Genomic DNA, 20,791 nt, shown 5'->3' with positions numbered 1-20,791 from the left:
ATCTTGAATGCTGCAGGTAGATGTGGCAAAGGGAGAGAACTCTGGAAGGTCTCACGCCTGCTGTTAAGGACTCTGGCCCCGCAGTGACCCATATCATTTTCACTCACAGTTCATCTGTCAGATGGAGCTGGTCACATTATTCCACCCAGCCTGGTCCACAAGGACACCAGGAAGTGCAACCCTGCCTCAATGCCCAGAAAGCAGGCTCTGGCCTCGCCAGGGACTAGAGGAAGTAAGGCAGGAGTCCTAGCCTAGACTTGGAAGCGGCGGTAGAGACAAAAAAGGAAACATCTGCCCAACTCTTCACAAAGATAAAGCGTGCTTATAAGTAGTCATTCCTGAATGGAGACATGTCACTATCTACACTAGCATGTCTATACCAGCAATCTGAGGACACGAAGCCTCTTTGGCCAGACCCAAGGGTTCCTGTTTCCCTTTTCACAAGTGCAGGATTCAGTAGGCAAGAACTGTGTAGAAATGCTACCACGACCAGAGGGGTAGGCGTTAGTTGGAACCCAGAGCCTCAGAAGACCCTTGGAAGGCAAGTTTGGTGGCAGCAGTTAGAGGGAACTTGGGGGCTATAGATCCCCACCATCTCTTCTCCCCTGGCTTTGCTGAGGACAAATGACTAATTCACAGTCTTACGCAAAAGAAGCTCAACATCTCATTCATGGGGGAAGCTGACTCCAGCAGCCCCCAATCCCCTCTCACTTATACATTCTGGAGCAGGCGCTGAAACCCCACAGGCTGGTCAGAGGCCGTCTAAGTCAGGCAGTCTTTGGTTTAGCCTGAGTGGGGTTTCCTCTCTCAGGAGGAGGGAGTTCTTGCCCATTCTCTCAGAGCGAAGTGCTCCAGTGGTAACGTGTGTGAGGAAGGACCTGAGTATGGCAGAGGCCTCGGACTCCAGGCCTCTGCGAGGGCCCAGGATGAGTGCCTGAGTGCTCCGTGGTACGTGAGACCCAGCCTCTGTCCAGAAAACCCAGTTGCCCAGGGCTGCAGGGAGGCTTGGCGAGACACTCACGCCTGATTTTATTTACTCATTCACACTGATTTGCTTTTTGATCTCTGCATAAATTCTCCTCTAGGACTCAGTTTGTTAAATGTTCTTTGCACAGAAAACTTTAGGTTGAATGTGAAATGATTCCCTTCAGAAGAATTTTAGCAAGTCTGTTCTGTTTTAGGAAGGTTTGTTGTCTTCATCTGTGTTCTCTGATGCCTTGAAATGCCTACACACCACTCAGGCGGCCAATCCATTCCAGGAGGAAATACTGTACTTGAAATGCAGCTGAACACTGGGTCTGCATAAATCCTACCATTTGTGTGGACTTGTATTTAAAGTTCTACTCCCACAGAAAGTATGTTGTCATTTCTTCTTAAGCAAAGGATGTTCCAAGCCTTGTTCAGCTCATGAACCATTAACATCAGCCCTCATGTCAGGGAAGCAGGGACTTCACTGGGACAGCAGCCTCAATAGCAGAGCCTGAGAAAAGTGTGATTCCTCCTGGTCTCCATCCCTCAGGAGGGTCTCCCCTGAGGGTGGAAGTAGGGCTGGCCAGAGGGAAGCATGCTGGCACTCGGCCAGTCATGCAGGAGATACCCCAGAGCTCACCTGAGGCAGGTGATGTGACCTGCTGGGCAGTTCCAGGACCCCCTGCTCATGTCTGTTTGTGAGGACCAGCTCGGGCAAAGACCTCAGCACACGGGCAGGCTCAGGCCACTTGAGGTAGGAGCCCCATGCCAGTCTAGACGCTCAGCTATTGGCACGTGCCTCCCGGTTTGGGCCTTGCTTAAGGATGTTGAAGCCTCCTCTCTGGTAGTCACAATGGCCTGCTCCAGTCCTGCCTTGGAGCTGCCCTGTCAATGCCCGTGTGGAGAAGACCCTGGAACAGACTGATCTCAGACCTGATTTTCATCATGGAGGAAGCGCTCACCCCCAGCTTCCCCATGCCCTGGGCTCAGGTATAGACTTAGGTGCCAACCGCCACCTAGCCTTCTCCTTAATGGCCCCCTTTCTGGTCACCAATAGATGATTTTGGAAAGGCAGAAAGTAGAGGGTGGGGTGCCAGATCTTCAAACTTAGCCCCATTCTGTGATGAAGCACATGGTCTCAGGGCAGCTGCCCCATGGCACTGTTGTAGCACAAGGTCTTGAACCCAGAAGTGTTGCTATTTTAAATATCAGATGGATTTGGCCACCCCTGGCACATATACATCCAACGTGGCTTGAGATTTGCTTTCCAGTCATGCAAGAATCAGCTTCATCTGGGCTTTCTGAGCTCTGACATGGAAATGCCAAGGCTGGCTGACTGAAGGGGTGCCACGGAGCTGCTTGCAGCCTGTTCCTATTCTCAGAAACCACGTGATGCATTAATAGCTCCCTTGGAAAGTGTCTTTTTGAAAATTTTATGGCCCCCTGGCCTGCACCTGCACAGGTTTCTGCAGAAGCCTGTGACTTAGGCTTGCACAGGCAGCCCCCACCAGACCGTCCTGCCAGGAGAATGAGACCCCCATACCCCCCGCACCATCCTCACCCCTTGTTTGGGATAGCAGAGCACCCTCTTGTCAAGCAGCCAACCACACAAGGAGGAAACTGTGAGGGCTCCGGCTGTATCTTGAGGGCCTTTGCAGCAAGAAAATTAACAGTAGTAGCAGTAACAAAAATATTACTAGAGATGTGGCAGGCACTGTGCTGAGTCTTCATACATCATTCCCAACTACCCTGAGCTAGTTATGTTATTATAGATGCCTAACAGATACGGAAATCACAGCTCAGAGTCAGTGGCCTGACACCCGAGTTTGTGCTTGCGACATCTGCACTGCTGTCTCCTGAGGGATGCTCAAACCATAACGGTACAAACCCCAGGCACCAGGTCCTGCAGGGTCTTCCAGGACTCAGGAGAAAGTCCCCCACCCCCATCCTTTGCCCAGTGGGCAGGCCATGAGGTGCCACAGAAGTGTACCCAGGAGACAAACTGATTAAGAATTGAGTTTTAGAAAGATCAGGTCGCTGGTATATATTAGATAGGATCCCTTTGATGGCAAGCGACAGAAATGCAACTTTCACTAGAGCAAAGGAAATGGTAATTTGGTAACTCACTCATTAGAAAGTCTGGGGTGGTGTTGTCTTCAGGCCCAGGGAAACTAGAGCTCAAAATGTCACCAGGACTCCCCTTCCAGCCCTAAGGTCTATTTTCCTTTGATTTAGATTTGTTCTTAAGGAAGGCTCCAGAAGCTTCAGGCTCTTAGTGCCTCCACCTCAGAGAAAATGCAGGCCTCTTTCCTGAGAGGTCCAGTAAGAGCACCCGTGAGAGCGTGGGTTGTATGACCATTCACCTTGGGATCAGGGGGCTGTGGTGCCGGTTGACTTAGTGTGGCTCACTGCTCTCCCCTCGGATTGGAGGGGGACAGACAAAAGCAGGTCTGCCACCGCCAGAGAGGTGGAGCAGGCTCGGACTTGGGTCTGTGCTGGTGCCAGAGACTCCATCAGGTGCTCTCAGGCTGCTGAGGGGGCCCGATGTGCAAACAGACATGTGCCTGGTTAGAGGGCCAGCTGGGGGTGTGTAGGGCAGAGAGGGTATAGGCAGGATGGGGAAGTTGGGGAGAGCTTCAGAAAGAAGGGGGCAGGTACTCTGGATCTAGAAGGGTGAATGGGCATTTACCTGGCACACCGTGTCACTGGGAGTCGCTGCTATGGCACACGTGTTAATGCCAGACCCCATTTCTGTGGATTTCAGGGATTAGCCTGGATTTGTCTGACCCGCATCACTTTTAAAGGCGTCCTCTTCAGTCTTTCTTTCTGTCCTCCCAGTGACGAATTGACTCCAAGTTTCAGCAGATCAGAGCTCATGTTGCTATGCCAACCCCTGTGCGGCTGGCATCCAGGCAGAAATGGGCCGGCCCAATCTCGGCGCCACCGGCGGATGCAGGCACATTTGAGTAATTGGATTGGAGGGATCCTCTCGGTCTTTCCTGCAGAAACCTGGGGCTTGGCCCAATGCCTGTTTAGACATGAGCCTGTGGACACAAAGAGGATAGGAGGAGGTCCCTCTGCCCCAGGATTCCCAGCCCAGCTGCTGGGAAGACAGGGCTCAGCAGGCATAAGGACCAGAGCAAAGGGTTATGAAGGAGGGACAGGTCCCACCCTACACCCAGCCTGGGGCAACTCCCAACCCTCATCAACTTCCCCCAAAGTTCCCCAAAGCTCAGAGATCCCTCAAGACAGTTCAGGCTTCCTTGAAGGGGCCAGGGCTGGCCTTGGCCAGCAGGACTGGTCTGGCTTGCTTACTTTCCTGCTGCAGGAAAAATTCAAGTCCAAAGTCAACCGTCATCTGGGACCCTCTGAGCCCCAGTGCAGCAGGCCTTGTGTACCAGCATGCCTGCCAGGTCCATTTCCCAAGGAAGTGGGAAGTGGGGTGGCTACCCTGGTGCCAGTGCCACCTGGTGCCTGTTGCAGAGGTCCCGCCCATTGCAGCTTCCCCAGGGCAGCTGCTGGGAACCTCCCCCCAATCTTCAACACCAAACAGGACAGGCCTGGCCAGGCCCTATTCCTGCAGTTGCCCTCCCCAAGGGATAGCAGATCAGCTGGTCCCCGACTCCTCAGGGAGGTGTGTGGGAGAGCAGCTTTGGCTTAGCTCGGCCTCTGAGCAGTCCAAGTCTTCCCTTCCTGTGCTGAGGCATCTGCAGGTCAGGTCACCACAGATACCAGTAACCCACAGGACCCTGATGTAGAGCTTCTCTCTGTCAATGTCCCGTGCCTGCCCAGGAGTGGCCAGCCTGTGACCGACCACCTCTTTCTCTCCCATCTGGACTCCAAACCTCCCCAGGCAACTTCCCCTCCTTGCTGGATCAGCCTGCAAACCTCTCTGCTCCCTCCATCTGCCCTGGTTCTGCAGCCCAGTCTCCTTGTCACAATTAGGTCCCGTCCGGTCCTCACTGTAGGGAGAGGAACACGTTTGTGAAGGCCAGCAGCTCCAGCCTAAACAGTGCAGATGGGTCTCTGAGGATCTGAAAGCATCACAGGTCAGTCAGGAGCTTAGAGGATCAGAGGATCGGGGTGGGGGGGGGCCGGGGGGGTGGGGGGGGCAGCTCAGGCTGCCCCCAGCACAGTGCACGGAACCAGCTTGTACCATCTTCAAAATCCACTGAATCCACAGGTCAGGCTGAGCAGTCAGGACACACAGGAGCCAGCTTCAGGGGAGGCGGCTCCCTCCTGACCTGGTCAGGGAGGTCCTACAAGGAAGAGGAGGGAAGGTAGGGAAGGATTAATCCTCATGATCAGCCCTGGAAGGCAGATATTGCTACCACTATGCCATAGATAACGAGACAGGATCAGCGAGCCTGACCCTCCAACCCAAGCTGAGTGTTGAGCAGGGCAGTTGGAAGTGAGGGGGCAAGTCTGAGGTCTCCATTTGTAGGACAGAGGTTGACTCCCAAGAGCCCTCCCTTGGGGCACCGGGTAGCCCCCCACAGTGACCCCAGGGCTCAGGAGTGACCATGAGGAACTGAGGGTATCTGGGACTCAAGCCCAGCTCTGGAGACCATGGTATGGGGGCAGGGGAGGGGGCATCCTGAGCAACCCTGGAATCCACTCACCAGGACTTATAAAAGGGAGAAACCCAGGAGTGATTGTTGCTTTAAATAGGAACCTGAAAGAGCAATCCAGCGTGTGGGGTTGAGTGGCTACAGTTCAGCACATGTGGCCTTTGAGGAACCTGTCACCCTGATCAGAGATGCCCATGGTAGACTTTACTTGGCAAAGATGCCAGTTCTAGAACAGGGAAGCAGAGAACTGGGGCATGGAGGTGACGAAGGCATGCCTCACTGGGAGACTGAGCCTGGGCTGGGCCACCCACAAGGTCCTGCCCCGCCAGGGGGTGTGGGCAAGACAAAGGGCCCAGGGATACAGGCTGGGTGCCCTGCTGCATCCCCCTCGGCACCCACACCCTCGAAGGCTTCTAGGGCTCTCTGAGAAGTTCCCAGCCTCTGGCGTTTAACTTCTACTCCCCTCTTTCATGGGGAAAGCGTAGATCAAACTAATTAATGTGTTGTTGTTTGTTTGCCCTCCTTTCATTTCACTGAGACAAAATAATTAACCACACAGCTCTAGAAACTGGCTCCATCCGTGGCAATTCCTTTTGTGTCAACTTCTTCAGCAGCTTCTGTGCATAGATGTAGGGACTGCATGCAGGAGCGGGTGGCTGGGCAGCACCTGGGGGCTCCTTATGTCCAGGGCACTGAGGGACAGGAGGCAGGGGAGGGGCCCCGGATGGGGGACCCAGTGGCCGTGAAGAGCTAGGATGCTTGGATCTGCCACATCTTAGAGGAACGCCATGGTGGCCCTTGGGCTGCCAGCCACCTCAAACCCACTGATGCCCGCGTTGAGACCAACAACATTCTTGGGACCAGCCTGGGGGAACCAGAAAGATCAGGCCTGGCCGCTCACTGCCGCTGCAGGCAGGGCTGGGAAGGAACTTGCCCAGAAGTGTTCCTGTGGCCACAGCAGAAGTGTTCCTGTGGCCACAGCAGAAGTGAGGTGGACACAGGGCAGCTGGAGAGGGAGCCAGTTCCCACTGATAGTGCGGTCACAGCTGATGTCAGGTCCCTACCCTGCCTGGCCAGTGTTAGGGATGGGCCACATGGGAGAGCAGAAGGTTTGGGAATTTCTCTCAGGAACCCTTTGACGAAGTGGGGCTGCATCTACCTCTGAGGGGCTAGGGACCCTTCCAGGGTGGGGCTGGGTAAGGAAAGAGAGGCAGAAGCACAGAGGGCCCCTAGACAGAGACTCGGAGATTGGACTTTCTCCTCCAAGGCCATGGGACTGCCAAAGGGAGGATCTAGTCAGATTGTTTAGGAAGCTCCTTCGACCACTATGCACATTGTGGCCTGAGACGGAGGATGGTGACAGGGTGCGGTAGGTGCTCAGGTAAGGGTGGTGTCGGCTGGGCTGGTGACCTCGGGCCGCAGAGAAGAGGAAGAAAGAGCTAAAGAGATTTGGGAGTAGGCCTGCTCCATGCATTTGGGGGTGACATCTGAGTGTCCCCAGCAGTCCGGCCTAGACCCCTACCCCCAGCACCTTGGTGCCAAATGCAGTGACTGCTGGAGACTTGGGAGACCCCATTCCACCTTCCCCACCTGTAGGGACAGGACCTGCCACCTCCTCTAGGTCCAGTTGGTGCAGGCGGCTCTGTGGCCTCCCCTACAGCTTTCACTGCAGCCAGTCTGAAGATGGCCACACCGTGCATCGCTGTGTGCTGCACACTGTGCTGAAGGCAGCCAAGCCCACAGGCTCAAAGGGAGCCAGTGGGCTGTTGCCCCAGCTTCGGGTTAAATTCAAATGAAATGTTTGGGATTTTAAAGAAACAACAGGCGAGTCTGTCAGATAGCAGGTATGGGAGAACTCTGGACAGCCACCAATCTAAGTACTAAGCCACAAGCTCTGGGCCACAGAGATGACACAACTCTCCTGGGGGTTAAAGATCGTGTGCACAGAGGGTCAGCAAGCCTGCCACAAATCCTCCAGTTTCAGCCACTGTCATAAAATTGGTTTCAGGGTCTCAGCCCAGGAGCCTGGCGTAAGTTAAGGACCTCTGAATCAGCAAACCCCAAAGGAAAGGCCATCGGGGTTAGGACACCCCACATACAGAGCCTGGCCCTTGGAGACCAGGGCTCGGGCTGGGTGTGGAGGAGTGGTGAAGGCCACTGTCTGGTCTGGAGCTTCAGGACAGGATATCAGGGTCTCCTCCTATCCTCTCTGAAACAGGTTCCCCAACCCCTGCCCCATGAAGAAGGGGAAAGGGACACAGTAGCTGGCCCTCTGGCCTCACCAACATCCTTGACAGTGAACTTCATTGCCCGCATCTGAGTGAGAGGCCTTGCTACTTCACCACCAGACAAAGCCCTATGATCCCAATGCCCACAAGCGGAGGGCGTGCCTTTCCCAGATTAAACCAAGTTGCAGCACAGAGCTGTCTGCAAAGGAGCTGTTTCCCATGGCTCCTGGCCAAACAGCTGTGGTCTGAGTAGACACACCTGCTTCTACAAATTGTAACCTTCCGGCATTTGCTTCAAAACGATTTCCTCTGAAGAAAGTAAAATCCTCATGAAATATATTCTCCAGAACGAGACACAGACATCAGCTTAGATTCGTCTTTAGACATTAAGCTCTGGTCTGGGACAAGCACCTCGTCCCCGTTAACTCAGCCCTGGAGATGTGGTTACAGGAGTGCACTTGGGTGACAGGTACACGGCAGAAACTCGGCACCCCGTCCACCCTGCACCTCAGGCCTGGAGGCAGAGCAGATTGACCTCCATTCACTCACCCATTTCTTGAGCTCCTGCTGGTGCAGCTCCAGGACCCACCACGCCCTCAAGGCAGGCCCTTCTTTCAGGAAGCTCCCGGTCTGCTGGGGAGGTGGCCGTGTCCCATGAGCATTTATGACCTAGAAACGCAGAGACCAGGCCATGAATGAGGGGAACAGGAGCCCCCAGTGGACGTACTTAAGCTACCTGGCAAGAGGGGGCAAAAGGGCCTCTCGGAGGAGGTGATTTCTGAGCTGAGTCTTAGAAGAAAGGGGGTGAGTCAGGTGAGGGGCAGGGCATGGGCAGGAAACCACATCCTACTGAGTGGGAGATGGGGCTGCAGACACGGAGGCCTGGCTAGGAGACAAGACGCCCAATAAGGGCCAAGTGAGGCTCAAACTTTCAGAGGGTTTGAGGTATCTGAGGGATGGTCGGATCAGACACTGAGTCGCCCCAGCCACTGTGGCCTAATGGATAGGAGGCCAAAAAAGTGGGCGAAGCTGCGATGCAGTCGTGGACCAGCACAAGGGCTCCAGGAGAGCTTGGGGAGGATGTGCGGACTGAGGGAAGGCAGGACCCAGGTGACACCAGGTGCTGGCTGAGGTGACCAGGGAGGCAGCAGGAAGACAGGCTGTGAGGCCAGGATGGATGGAACATGGGCACAGACCCGCTGGTGCCAGGGCAGAAGCTGGACTGGGTCGGTGAGACAGTGAGCGGGAAATGAACTCCCTGACAGAGCTGGTAGTAAAGACTCTGGATTTGCTTATACCAGCTTCACCACAGAATGATCACCAACAGGTCCCCGGAGGCTGGGCAAACACTCCAGACTCTGGTCTTTATTGATTCTACATTCAGCATGATGATTGCACCTGGCAGTCTCTCTTAGGCAGGACCCCAGGGCCTGTTCTGAGGTTCATGCACTGGCTGGGACAGGGACCTGGGATGGACTCATTTCTGCAGCTGTGGGCCTCAGCTGGGCCCTGGGGTTGCATCTCACGCTTAGGGGAGAAGCTTGGGCCAGATCCTTGCAGCCCCAGGACACTTCTCCGAAAGTCACAGGGACCATCATTCTAGAAGTTGTTTAGGCCGGGGCAGCGCCTGGGTCCTGGTCAGAGAGGGATTTCTGCTGGGGGTCACCAGGGGTGGGAGCGCAAGAATGGTCTGTCTGATGCTGTAGGCGGGGGCCCAGTGAGAGCCTGGGTGTGGGGATGGCCCTCCTCTCAGGGCTCTGCCAGCCACATTGCCCTCTGTCCCAGGACTCTCTGGCCCCTTTCTCTGCAGTATGCTCCCTCTCTGTTGGGACCTGAAGGACACTCCGTGACAAGCAGATGTGTTTGAGGCTCCTCTGAATCAGGGTCACCTCTCACTCATTCCAAGCACACCCCTGGCTCCTGATGGGCTTCTGGCTGCTCCAGGCTAGTGTCAGGTCCAGCCATCCTCTGGGATCCCCAGCCTGCCTCCCAAATGCCTATTAAGCTGGGCCCCTCCAAAATCCTGGGTCAGTTTTCAAGCAGTCACAAGATCAAGATGGTCAGCTGAAGGTGGTCATGTCACCAAGCTGTTTGCTCCAAGAAAACCAAACACACACAGGCAAACAGAAGGCTCCTGCTCATGTTGGAGGAAGGGGACAGGGTGAAGGGAGACAGCGGCCCCTGCTTTCGACCTGCTTCCCTAAGGGTGAATAAAAGCCCCCTTCCTTTCTGTCTTGCAGGTTCTCCAGCAGGCCTTGGTGGCCCAGCATGGCCCACTGAGGTGAACCATGACCAGTTGGCCAACACTCGCCACTGACCACTCAGAGACGCATCTCACCAGGAGGTGACCCCTCCTCCAACGGACCCCCGCCCCCCGCTCACCCACCCCTCCCAGGAAAGTGCCCGCGCCGCCACAGACACCATGTAGTAGGGCCGGCTGCGGCGCCCAGTGAGCTGCGATGGTTTTGTACACGGCCCCCTTTCCCAATAGCTGTCTGTCCGCCCTGCACGCCGTGTCCTGGGCCCTCATCTTCCCATGCTACTGGCTGCTGGACCGGCTCGTGGCCTCCTTCATACCCATTGCCTGCCAGAAGCGCCAGCGGGCAGATGACCCGTGCTACCTCCAGCTGCTTTGCACCGTGCTCTTCGCGCCCGTCTACCTGGCCCTCCTGGTCGCCTCGCTGCCCTTCGCCTTTGTTGGGTTCCTCCTCTGGTCCCCACTGCAGTCTGCCCGCCGACCCTACATCTACTCCCGGCTGGAGGACAAGGGCCCGGCCGGTGGGGCGGCCCTGCTCAGTGAATGGAAGGGCACAGGTCCTGGCAAAAGCTTCTGCTTCGCCACTGCCAACCTCTGCCTCCTCCCTGACTCGCTGGCCAGGCTCAACAATGTTTTTAACACCCAAGCACGAGCCAAAGAGATCGGGCAGAGAATCCGCAATGGGGCCAGTCGGCCCCAGATCAAAATCTACATCGATTCGCCCACCAACACCTCCATCAGCGCGGCCAGCTTTAGCAGCCTGGTGTCACCGCAGGGCAGTGATGGCGTGGCCCGGGCCGTCCCTGGGAGCATTAAGAGGACGGCCTCTGTGGAATACAAGGGTGACAGCGGGCATCACTCCAGTGACGAGGCTGCCAACGGCCCGGCTTCCGGGGACCCGGCCGAAGGCGGTAGCCTTGAGGACGCCTGCATTGTGCGCATCGGAGGCGAGGACGGGGGCCGGCCCCCTGAAGCTGATGACTCCGCCTCTGGGGGCCAGGCCAGGAACGGGGCCGGTGGGGGCTCGCGGGGCCAGACGCCCAACCACAGTCAGCGGGATGGGGACTCGGGGAGCCTGGGCAGCCCCTCGGCCTCCAGGGAGTCCCTGGTGAAGGCGCGGGACGGCGGCAGCGGGGAGCCGGGCGCCACCAACAGCAAGCTCCCCTACAAGGCCTCCGGGGTGAAGAAGGCTGCCGCGCGCAAGAGGCGCCACCCGGACGAGGCCTTTGACCACGAGGTCTCCGCTTTCTTCCCCGCCAACCTGGACTTCCTGTGCCTGCAGGAGGTGTTTGACAAGCGGGCAGCCGCCAAGTTGAAAGCCCAGCTGCACGGCTACTTCGAGTACATTCTGTACGACGTCGGGGTCTACGGCTGCCAAGGCTGCTGCAGCTTCAAGTGTCTCAACAGCGGCCTCTTCTTTGCCAGCCGCTACCCCATCATGGACGTGGCCTATCACTGTTACCCCAACGGGCGCGGCTCCGATGGCCTGGCCTCGAAAGGAGCGCTGTTTCTCAAGGTAGGAGGCTGTGGCTCTGCAGAGTGGCCACACGTCAGCCCGTCACAGAGCCACCGGAGGTGGGCTGCAGCCGGGGGTTCCTCCTGGGGGCTGGGGGTAGGCGAGGCCTTTCGTGGAGCCGAATGGGTGGGCACCCAGCTCAGGGACAAGGAGAATAAGGATGCAGGGACAAGGGCCGAAGGTCCAGGCACAGACAGACCTGACTGGGTCCTCTTGGGCAAGCTCCTCAGATCTCTGAGCCCTTTCCCCATCTGTAAAGTGGGGGCGACCTAGTGCCCAGTCATATTGTGGGGAGTGAGCTTGAGGCCTGAGGGGTCTTGTGGGTTGGTGAAGGTGGCTGGCAGTGATGGCAGTGATAAAGGGAAGAAGGGGGAGGCAGGGGCCCCTTTCCATTAAGGGGCAAATGCCTGCTCGCTTAGGCCTGCAGCCTCACTGGCCCGGTGCACCCTCCCTCCTGGCTGTCACACAGCTGCCATGCCAGGCACCCTGCCCACCAGCCCAAGGCTTCGCTTCCATAGTCACTAATTAAAGTGAATCATAATTATTTCTGCTAATTTGGATGCAATTGGAGGAGTTTTTAGACCATGGTAATTTGGTCATTACCCCTTATCTTCTACTGAGCCTGACACACTCTGAGTGCTGACTTTTTGTTCCCTATGCAGAAGCCACTGTTGGTGCTTCCAAATTTTTCAGAAGGAGCATTAGGCCAGTTGATACAGCACAGGCCCCAGGCCCCACTCCAGTGGTTCTTGTGTGGCTCTTCAGGCCCAGACATGGGGGTCCTTGATTCTCCATTCACAGAGAAAATTGAATGAACTCCTTTTACCACCCCATTTTGGCATGTGGTTCATCAGTGTTCTGTTCCTTGGATATATTTTTGTCTCAGCAGCCGGAGTGACTTTTTGGGGAAGGAGGGGAAATGTTGTCAAGCTCTCAGGAGGAGAGCATACCCTCTCCCTCCCACCCCCTACCACAGATGGTTCAGAGGCTAGGGACCCCCTTGGTGCTGCCCCCAGCCCACACACCCTCATCTCCCTCCTTGGTATTGCACCCTGACCACCACGCCCACCAGGGTCACAACAGTCTCCTTAGGACAGTCCCTCTGCTACGGGCTTTCCTCTTACCTCTCTGGCCATTCCTTCCAGACTCTTGGTCACCTGCCCAGCCTTTAACTGCTCCCTCTGCTCCTTAGCCTAAAAGTGGTCTGCAGATATGTTTGACTTGGTCCACACCATTAAAAAGTTTCCTGTGTTGGCCAGCACTGAAAAATCAAGATTATTCCAATAAAACCCAGTTTGCAACTTCTCTCACCTCACAGATCTGGCAGCACCTGGCAGGGCCTGCTGCCTTCCTCCCAGCTCTCAGCCTGAGTGAGGGTTGGCAGCCCCCACAGCAGGGTGACCCCACTTGGCTAGACCTCTTCATTTCCAAGTGGACACCATGGCCAGCCCCACGCACCTGCCCCTGGGAAGTCAGTCCACAGACTCCATTTCCATATTTGCTGAGGGCTCTCAGGCTTGTCCCAGCCCAGATCTCTCCCCAGAGCCCTCAACTCTGTGTCCGGCTGCCCTCCTGGACACAGTCTCTTTCACTTATCATATGCCCATCTCCATCAGCCAGGTTCCACCATCCCCACCTTTACTCTTCCCTATGACGTGAGCCCATCCAGGCTCTTAATTTCACTTCCATTTCCTAATTTCCATTAGGAGTCCATCCAGACTTCTAGTTTCACTTTCTAAATACATCCGGGTCCATCCCACATCCTCAGCTGCACCTCCAAGGCCCAGGCCACCATTCCTCTGCTTTTCCTTCCCCTTCCAATCCCATCCTCCTCCTGTCCCAGGTCTGCCTCCTGGTGCCTACTTCCTGCCTCAGGGAGAAGCCCATCTCATAGCGGGGCCCTTCCACCTGCCCTGGCCTCTGCTCCAGCACCCCACACCCCCAGGGTCCTCCACGAATGGCTCCTCTTGTCCTGGTCCCACCCTGGGTTGGTCACACCACCTGTGTGGCGCTTTCCTCAGCGCAGCCCGCACAAGCCGTATTTCCCGCCATAGGCCCCTCAGCCTTTGTCCCCAGCTGTCTGTCTCTCTAGTGAGACAGAAATGAAAGCCGGCCGACTGAGCTCCCTGTGTGGCAGACCCAGCTGTCTGTTGATGAGAGCAGACCTGTTTCTCCAGCCTGGAGGTTTCAGGAGACAGGCCATCCCCCAAGGGGCCAGGAGCTAGAAAGATAGCAGCCATGGCTGTGGCCTTGGCTGCAGGTGGAAGCCAGTGCTCCCTCTATCTGTATCCCCTTCGCGCCCCCCCCCCCCCCATTTACTCTGTGGCAGGCTATGCCTGAGGAAAGTGTGCTTTCTTGCTGCTGTCACACCCTGAAAAGGGACTAGAATCGCTGTTGCCCCCCTTGCGGGAGAGCCTGATTCTGGGCACCTTCTCTATTGACAGTCTTTGCCCACCAGGACTAAAAGACACAATCTCTTGGTGTGATTATTTGTTTTTGCAAGAGAAACACAAGCCTCTGCAACTCCTGAGGACTCACGCTGGAATCAATCAATCCAAGCACGTAGTAAAGTGGCTATTGGCAGCTCACGGGCTGATGGAGAGCGGGAGGGGCTGGAAGGGGCTGAGGGAGGGGCAGCCATAGCCTCGCTGCTGTGTCTTCCCTCCCTCGGGGGCCAGTCTCCTCAGGGGAGGGCCTCCCCGGTCCCTGCCCCACGTCTCAGCACAGGCAAGTGACACCAAGTGCAGAGTGAGTGACGGGTTGGCACACTAAGACCATCAAATGGGTGAAAAGCCTGCCAAGTCACCAGGAGTTGAGAAAGCAGCAGAGAGTAGGGTGAAGAGCTGGGCACAGGGCAGCAAACATCTGACAAGAACTTGCCTCCCCCATCTGAGCCTCGCGACCCCCAAGCCAATTCTGGTATAATTTTACTTTAACCTTCTTAATTGTTGTAAGGCCCTAGGGGGGCAGTGTCCAGGAAGCACTAACCACTAGTGCTCACAGCATATTATTATTATTATTATTATTATTATTATTATTATTATTATTATTGAGGGGGAACATTCACTGCCTGGGGAACACAGGGGGCAAGAGCGCCATCGTGTGGCCTTTGGAGGCACTGTGGCTTTAAAACTGTGTTGTGTTTTTGCAACACAGTGCATCAATGGTATGTGATTTCCCAAGACATTCCAGGGTGGTGGTACTAAAGGCTGAGGTTTGGGTCTAGAATGTGGGCAAGAAGTGAATGGTGGACATAGGAGTTTATAAACAGCCCCAAATTCAGGCTGTACAGCCCATTATCAAGTAACCAGATGTTCATCCCCCCCAAGAGCTGGGAAAGGAGAGATATGCATCCATCCAGGCTGGGAAAGGAGATGAAGAGCTGTAGGAAGCTAAGGATGCTTAATGATGTGAAAACCCATATGGAGGAGAATAATGCCAACCTGACTTTGGCAGCGAAAAGAAAGATGGAAGCCTGCCCAGGCTCTCTGAGTGGAGGGCCTGTGATGTGGCGGTGGTTGCAGCCGTGAGTCCAAGCCTCTCTTAGCTGGAGGATGGGCAAGGTCATGTTCAGGCAGATGTCTGCCTCGTAGCCAAGAACAGGCCTCTACGGTCACCTTCCCTGGAGAGTTCCCAGGGTCCAGGATCTCTTCTTCATACAAAACCAATTCTGGAATGGATTAAAGAAGTTTGGGAAATACTGCTGAGGCCTAGGTGGGAGGACAGCCCAGAAAGAAAGAGGAGGAACCAACCAGAGGCCTCGGGGAAAGGCACCCACAGATTACCCAAGGGAGCATGCCTGGAGGGGGAAGGGGTAATCTCCTATTGCAGCCTCCTGCCACTTGCCATGGACAGAGGGCCTGGGAGAGCAGCTGGCTGGGCAGCCACCCCTTCCTTACCTCCACAGCCACAGCCCTGACAAGGGCTCAGGCTTGTATCAGTGTCACCACTGGGGGCTGTTTCGGGTTGTCTGTGATGTCATTATGCCAGCCTGTAGAGAAAGCCCACCAGGGACATCTGCACTTGGGCAGGGAGTCACGGAGGAGCCCCTGGCCCCACTTCACCCCCTGGGGACTCTATCTCCAGTGAAGGAGGTGAGCAGGAGGCAAGGACTAGGTCTGGGGAGAGTGCAGCATGAAGGCCTGGAGAGGCTGCTGTGGAGGAAGGAGGGCTGGGCTCTGGATAGAGGCTATGGGACACCTGGGGCAAGCCCATGTCACAGGTGTCATAGAGACATAGCCCACACTTGTCATCCCAGATCAGGGGACCAACAGAAACCACTGCCAAAAAGCAGATAAAGTGGCTTCTCATGAAGTCACAGGGGCAGAGAGAGACTGGGGAGAGTGGAGGGCAGGGTCCACTCACATTGAAGGGATGGGTGGGAGGCTCTGCCTGCTAGGCTGCATCCCAGAGGGGAGACCAGCTTGGATTTTGGAGGGATGGGCTCCAGGGCAGTGGGATCAGGGGAAAGAGCCACCAGACAGGAGGGGCTGGCACATGAGGGTCATCCATGTGGACACTCTGGTCACCAGGAAATGGTGGGGGTTTAGGGAGGAAATCAGCAGTGATTTCTGCATTTTTCTTCCTGTAAAGCCTTGCATGAATTGCTAGTGGCACTCATCATGCCACAGGCTGGTATTTCTTTAAACATCTGCCTCCCACCCTGGACGAGAAGTTCCTATAAGCATGACATGTGCTGTTCCTATCTGGGCCCAGGTCTAGCAGGAGCTGACAGAGATGGGCTCATACTTAGAGCAGTCATGACTCGTAGGCTTCATCATCAACACCTCGCCTCCTCCCCAACAGGTGCAGGTGGGAAGCACACCTCAGGACCAAAGAATCGTCGGGTACATCTCCTGCACACACCTGCATGCCCTGCCAGGTAGGGTCTGGCAGCCCCTGATTTCCAGGGCGGGGCGGGGGGGGGGGGGCAATCTGCCCGCCGCGGGCTGGGATTGGTGCTGGGGTGTGGCTGGGGTCTAACTGCAGCTCTGCCATCTGTTCTCTATGGCTCTGCCCCACAGAGGACAGTGCCATCCGTTGTGAGCAGCTGGACCTGCTTCAGGACTGGTTGGCTGATTTCCGAAAATCTACCTCCTCGTCCAGCACAGCCAACCCCGAGGAGCTGGTGGTGTTTGATGTCGTCTGTGGAGATTTTAACTTTGACAACTGCTCCTCTGGTGAGGTGGTGGTCCTCCCCAGTTGGGTGGACTACTGGGGAAGGCATGGGCTCCAGTCACACTGGAAAGGATTGGGCTCCACAGCTTGAAGAACTTCCTGCTGCTTGTGAGCATGTGGGTGGGATATTAGCAAGACTCTGATTTCTGTGGCCCCTAAAAATCCTAAAATGAGAAGAGCCCACGCTCTGCCTAGAAAGCTGAGAGGCCTCCTTGCTGGAGACAAAGAGATGCCCTAAAAATGAACTTCTGGTGGAGAAGCTTGGGGCCTCTGAAACTCAGACTGTGGGCAAGCTAGCTAACACTACCCACCAAGTCGTTACTCATCTCCTGCTTTGCACCAGGCACAATTCTAACAGCTGTTTGTGGGCCGGCTGTTTCATTTAAATCTCATAATGACCCAAAGAGTGAGCACAGTATTAATCTACAGGGTGTGGAAGAGGAAGCTGAGACCCAGATAGGCTGAGTAACTAGTCCCAGGTCACACAGCCAGGAAGTGGTTGAACTGGGATTTGAACCCTGGCAATTATATCTTTACCCCTTAGGCTAAAAGACTAAAAATTCATCATGGGTAAACTTTTAAATAATTGACTTAAATAACTGATCTGGTGATCACGCTGATCTCAGTTTACTTCTGGGAGTTTATGCAGTTCTGAGCTTCCCTTTGCCCAAGGAGCTGATGTGAGGAACCGCCACTCCCTGCCCCCCGCCCGCCACTGGCTCCTGGGCTCCTTCCACGCCAGCCCCAGCCCAACTACAGATGAGTGAGTGACACGGGGTCTGTGAGCTGAGGCTTAGCCCTCAGTGAAGGCTGAAGACCTAAAGGTCCTACCTGGAGCACAGGGTGGTGCCCTCACTTGGCGGCAACTCTAGGGTGGGTGGGGAGACCAGTGCCTACCGTGGAACATACAGCCCCTCGATGGTAGCCCTGTGGTCCCCTCAAAGACACATTCCTGATACCAGCTCCAAATGCTAGGTGCTCCTGGGATCCTCCTGAGTCAGGGTGGGGATGTGGTACACACAGGAAGAGGCTGTCAGAGAGGGTCTCACCCAGTCAGGCCCCACTGGTGCCTGTCCTTCCTCCCAAGGGGTCTCAGAAAGGCCCTCTGGCTCCATGAGTTGGCAAGACAAACTGGAATTCAGGGCAGATCACCTCCCTCTCCTAAGTCCTATATGGTCACTCTTGATTCAACCTGGTCACCCAAGTCTGAAGGGCAGGGGTCCCTTCCAGGACAGCATGAGCGAGCCCCCACAGGTTTTGCCACCAGATCTGGGAAGACCTCAAGATCACTGTCCCCTGGAGCCCAAGAGGGACCATGACCACTGTCCTCAGAAGGATAGCTCACTCCCACCCCCGCTGGGGGTGGGGGGGGGGCATTCTCAAGGACACAGAAAACCAGTGACAAAGGAGACCCCACCCAGAGGCAGTTACCTGAGTTACTGACTAGAACCCAAGGCAGGCAGCCCTCCAGGACAGACACCCTGAGCCTCACAGCATTCCCTTTCTCCCCTCATGCACAGATGACAAGCTGGAGCAGCAGCACTCCCTGTTTACACACTACAAGGACCCCTGCCGCCTGGGGCCTGGAGAGGAGAAGTCCTGGGCCATCGGTGAGCTGGGGCTGGGCACAGGGTTGGGGGCCCTGAGGGGGAATGGCGGAGGGGCACTGCAAGGCCTGAGCCCACCCTGCTGAGACCTGACACTGAACCAAGGCTGGGCTCCCCACAGGCTTCCCAGAGACATTTCAGGACCTATCCCCAAGACCACTCTGCAAGAGACAGGGGTAGAAGCCCTCACCCATGCCTCCTGCCCCCCAGAGGCAGCCCTCCTAGAGGCTGGCTGGGCCCTGTTCACAGTGACCACTCTTGCCTCCTTGTTCCTAGGTACCATGCTGGACACAGATAACCTCTACGATGAGGACGTGTGCACCCCTGACAACCTGCAAAAGTAAGCAGCCAGCACCCACGCCACTGCAGTTGTGCAGGGGTGGATGGATCCCAGGGCTGGGATGAACACTGAGCACTGACTCTGGTGTGGAGAGATGGGCTGTGCAGGGTAGACTAGAGAATGCAGTTCCATGGGAAGGAAGCCTGTGAAAGCCTCAAGGACTAAAGCTGGGGTTGGACAGAGACCAGGCCACCTTCATGCCCCAGGGACTGGCCTGACTGAGGAGAAGCCTTTAACCAGGAGGAGGCTCTAGAGGTGGCACTTCCTACATCAGCACCAGAGTCCGGGCTCATTTTACAAGAGCTTGGCCAGCCCTGAGCCATAGCCTGCTTCGAGGCCCTTCTGGGCACAGGGAGAGGGACAGAATCTCTCAGGGTGAGGCCAAGGGCTGCTGAGACCCCTGCAGAAGAGCCATGGAGTGGCGTCCATTGCAGGGAGCCCGGCAGCTGGTAGCCACCAATCAGGCAAATAAAAATGCGAGCAGAGCTAACACTAAGTAGTCATTTTCAAAGCAGAAACAGTTCCACTGCAGCCAAGCTTCATACTTGAACCTGATGAGAATTCCATACAGGGCCCATCTGAGAGGCCAGCAGCAGAACCAATTTGTAACTCACAGCCCGAGACTGCACAAAGCCATGGCAATGGCTCCTCACAGCTAATTTAAGCCAATTAATTAGATTATAGACTAAATTTGAAACATCATCCTATGCCGAGAAAATTATCTTTTTATGAGATGATGATTAAAAAATGACTATCAGTAACTCTTAGATCACTGATGCTGGAATTAATTACCAAAGGCCAAGGACGGTAATGGATTATATTTCTGAGATGTAGCGATGCTCTGCATGTCATTAGTGTATTTATCTCAGGGCTGATAAAGGCCTTGTAGAAACCCACGTTTGCTGGCTGTGCCTGTCCAGGCGCCCTTTCCATTTGTTCAGTGTCCATTGGCCTCTGCAAGTCTACCGTGAAGGCTGTCCCCAACCAGTGCTCAGGCTCCAAAGGAAACCTGGCAGGAAGGGGACGACAGACAGGAAGTCAAAAGGCCTGGATCCAGGGTGTTAACACCCAACCTGAGTCCCTTGCACATCCTGTAGAGAACCCTGACCCACATTTAAGTACCCACATCAGTTTTCTTCCTGTAAGAAATGGTATGGCAACCACATCCCACATTTTTTTTTTAACGTAATTTCTACACCCAATGTGGGGCTCAAGCTTACGACTTCAAGAGTCACATGCTTTTCCTACTGAGCCAGACAGGTGCCCCCAAAATTGTTCCTTTCTTAGCATTCCTGGTCCCCCAAATGTCTTGGGGCCCACAGCAATCAATCATCCTTGTGTCAGAGGAAAGCTCAGGGGTTTGGTGGCACAGCTGCTCAGAGAGAAACCAACACAAGAGTCCAGGCCCAGGATAAGGCCTGGGTGCTCTCCTGGCTCCCTCACCCCTGCTGACTTGAAACAACGGTCACGGAGGGTGGGGTGGGTGGTTCTGAGGACCTATAGGAGAGAAGGGTCCCTGAGGTTCACTGCAAAGACCCTTTCCCACCCCACCCCCACCCCCCACCACTGGCTCTAAGCAAAGCCCTGTGTGCAGAGAGGGGTGAGCATTTCTGTTCCCACCTCGGCACCCCAGGCTCTGGGCAGTACTATGTCCAAACTTCAGCCACAGCAAAGCCCAAGGTGGACATGGACAGACTCTGGAGTGGCATGGCTCAGTCAGGAACTCACAGGGTCAGACTGGGTTTCCCTCCACCCTAGTCCCCTTTTTTTGGGTCCCCAGGGAAAATAGATCTTAAACACAGGGTTTGGTCTGACCTGCATCTCTCCCACTTAGGGACTAGAACATGATTCCACACTCAGGATCTGGGGTCTGGAGAATGGGGCAGGGGCTCACCTTGCTTCCTGTCCTTCCTGTCTGTCGAGCAGGGTCTTGGAGACCGAGGAAGGCCGCAGGGAGTACCTGGCTTTCCCCACCAGCAAGAGCCCCGGGGCAGGCCAGAAGGGACGCAAGGACCTGCTGAAGGGCAACGGCAGACGCATCGACTACATGCTGTACGCAGAGGAGGGGCTGTGCCCGGACTGGAAGGCTGTGAGTCGAGTGGGCCGGGCAATGCCTATAGATAGG

General features: G+C 55.6%; 1 protein-coding gene and 1 long non-coding RNA gene across 4 annotated transcripts in view; one reads left to right on the top strand and one right to left on the bottom strand.

Annotated features, from left to right (window-relative positions):
* The window catches only part of LOC109494918, a 28,624-nt gene extending 14,834 nt beyond the window's left edge, over positions 1 to 13,790 (bottom strand). The window contains exons 1-4 of the long non-coding RNA XR_002150067.2: positions 12,666 to 13,790; positions 8,318 to 8,437; positions 5,126 to 5,228; positions 3,659 to 4,931 (exon numbers count right to left, since the gene is read on the bottom strand). This is a non-coding gene — a long non-coding RNA (uncharacterized LOC109494918). The remainder of the gene's footprint in view (positions 1 to 3,658; positions 4,932 to 5,125; positions 5,229 to 8,317; positions 8,438 to 12,665) is intronic.
* SMPD3 (sphingomyelin phosphodiesterase 3) overlaps positions 1 to 20,791 on the top strand; it is an 83,612-nt gene that overhangs the window by 59,631 nt on the left and 3,190 nt on the right. For 2 of the 3 annotated variants that reach the window (XM_003998186.6, XM_045047072.1), the window contains 6 exons: positions 10,009 to 11,541; positions 16,348 to 16,423; positions 16,566 to 16,721; positions 18,240 to 18,329; positions 18,603 to 18,666; positions 20,593 to 20,755. In XM_003998186.6, the coding sequence (XP_003998235.1) occupies positions 10,228 to 11,541; positions 16,348 to 16,423; positions 16,566 to 16,721; positions 18,240 to 18,329; positions 18,603 to 18,666; positions 20,593 to 20,755 (1,863 nt within the window). In that variant the 5' untranslated portion in view covers positions 10,009 to 10,227. Of the gene's footprint in view, positions 1 to 4,914; positions 5,019 to 10,008; positions 11,542 to 16,347; positions 16,424 to 16,565; positions 16,722 to 18,239; positions 18,330 to 18,602; positions 18,667 to 20,592; positions 20,756 to 20,791 lie in introns of all 3 variants that reach the window. The other variant, XM_006941665.5, reaches the window with a different exon arrangement.

The sequence above is a fragment of the Felis catus genome, chromosome E2 (genome assembly GCF_018350175.1).
Source record: "Felis catus isolate Fca126 chromosome E2, F.catus_Fca126_mat1.0, whole genome shotgun sequence".
Classification (NCBI taxonomy): Eukaryota; Metazoa; Chordata; class Mammalia; order Carnivora; family Felidae; genus Felis; species Felis catus.
Note: the sequence above shows the minus strand (reverse complement) of the source record. Positions and strands in the feature narration are given on the sequence as shown.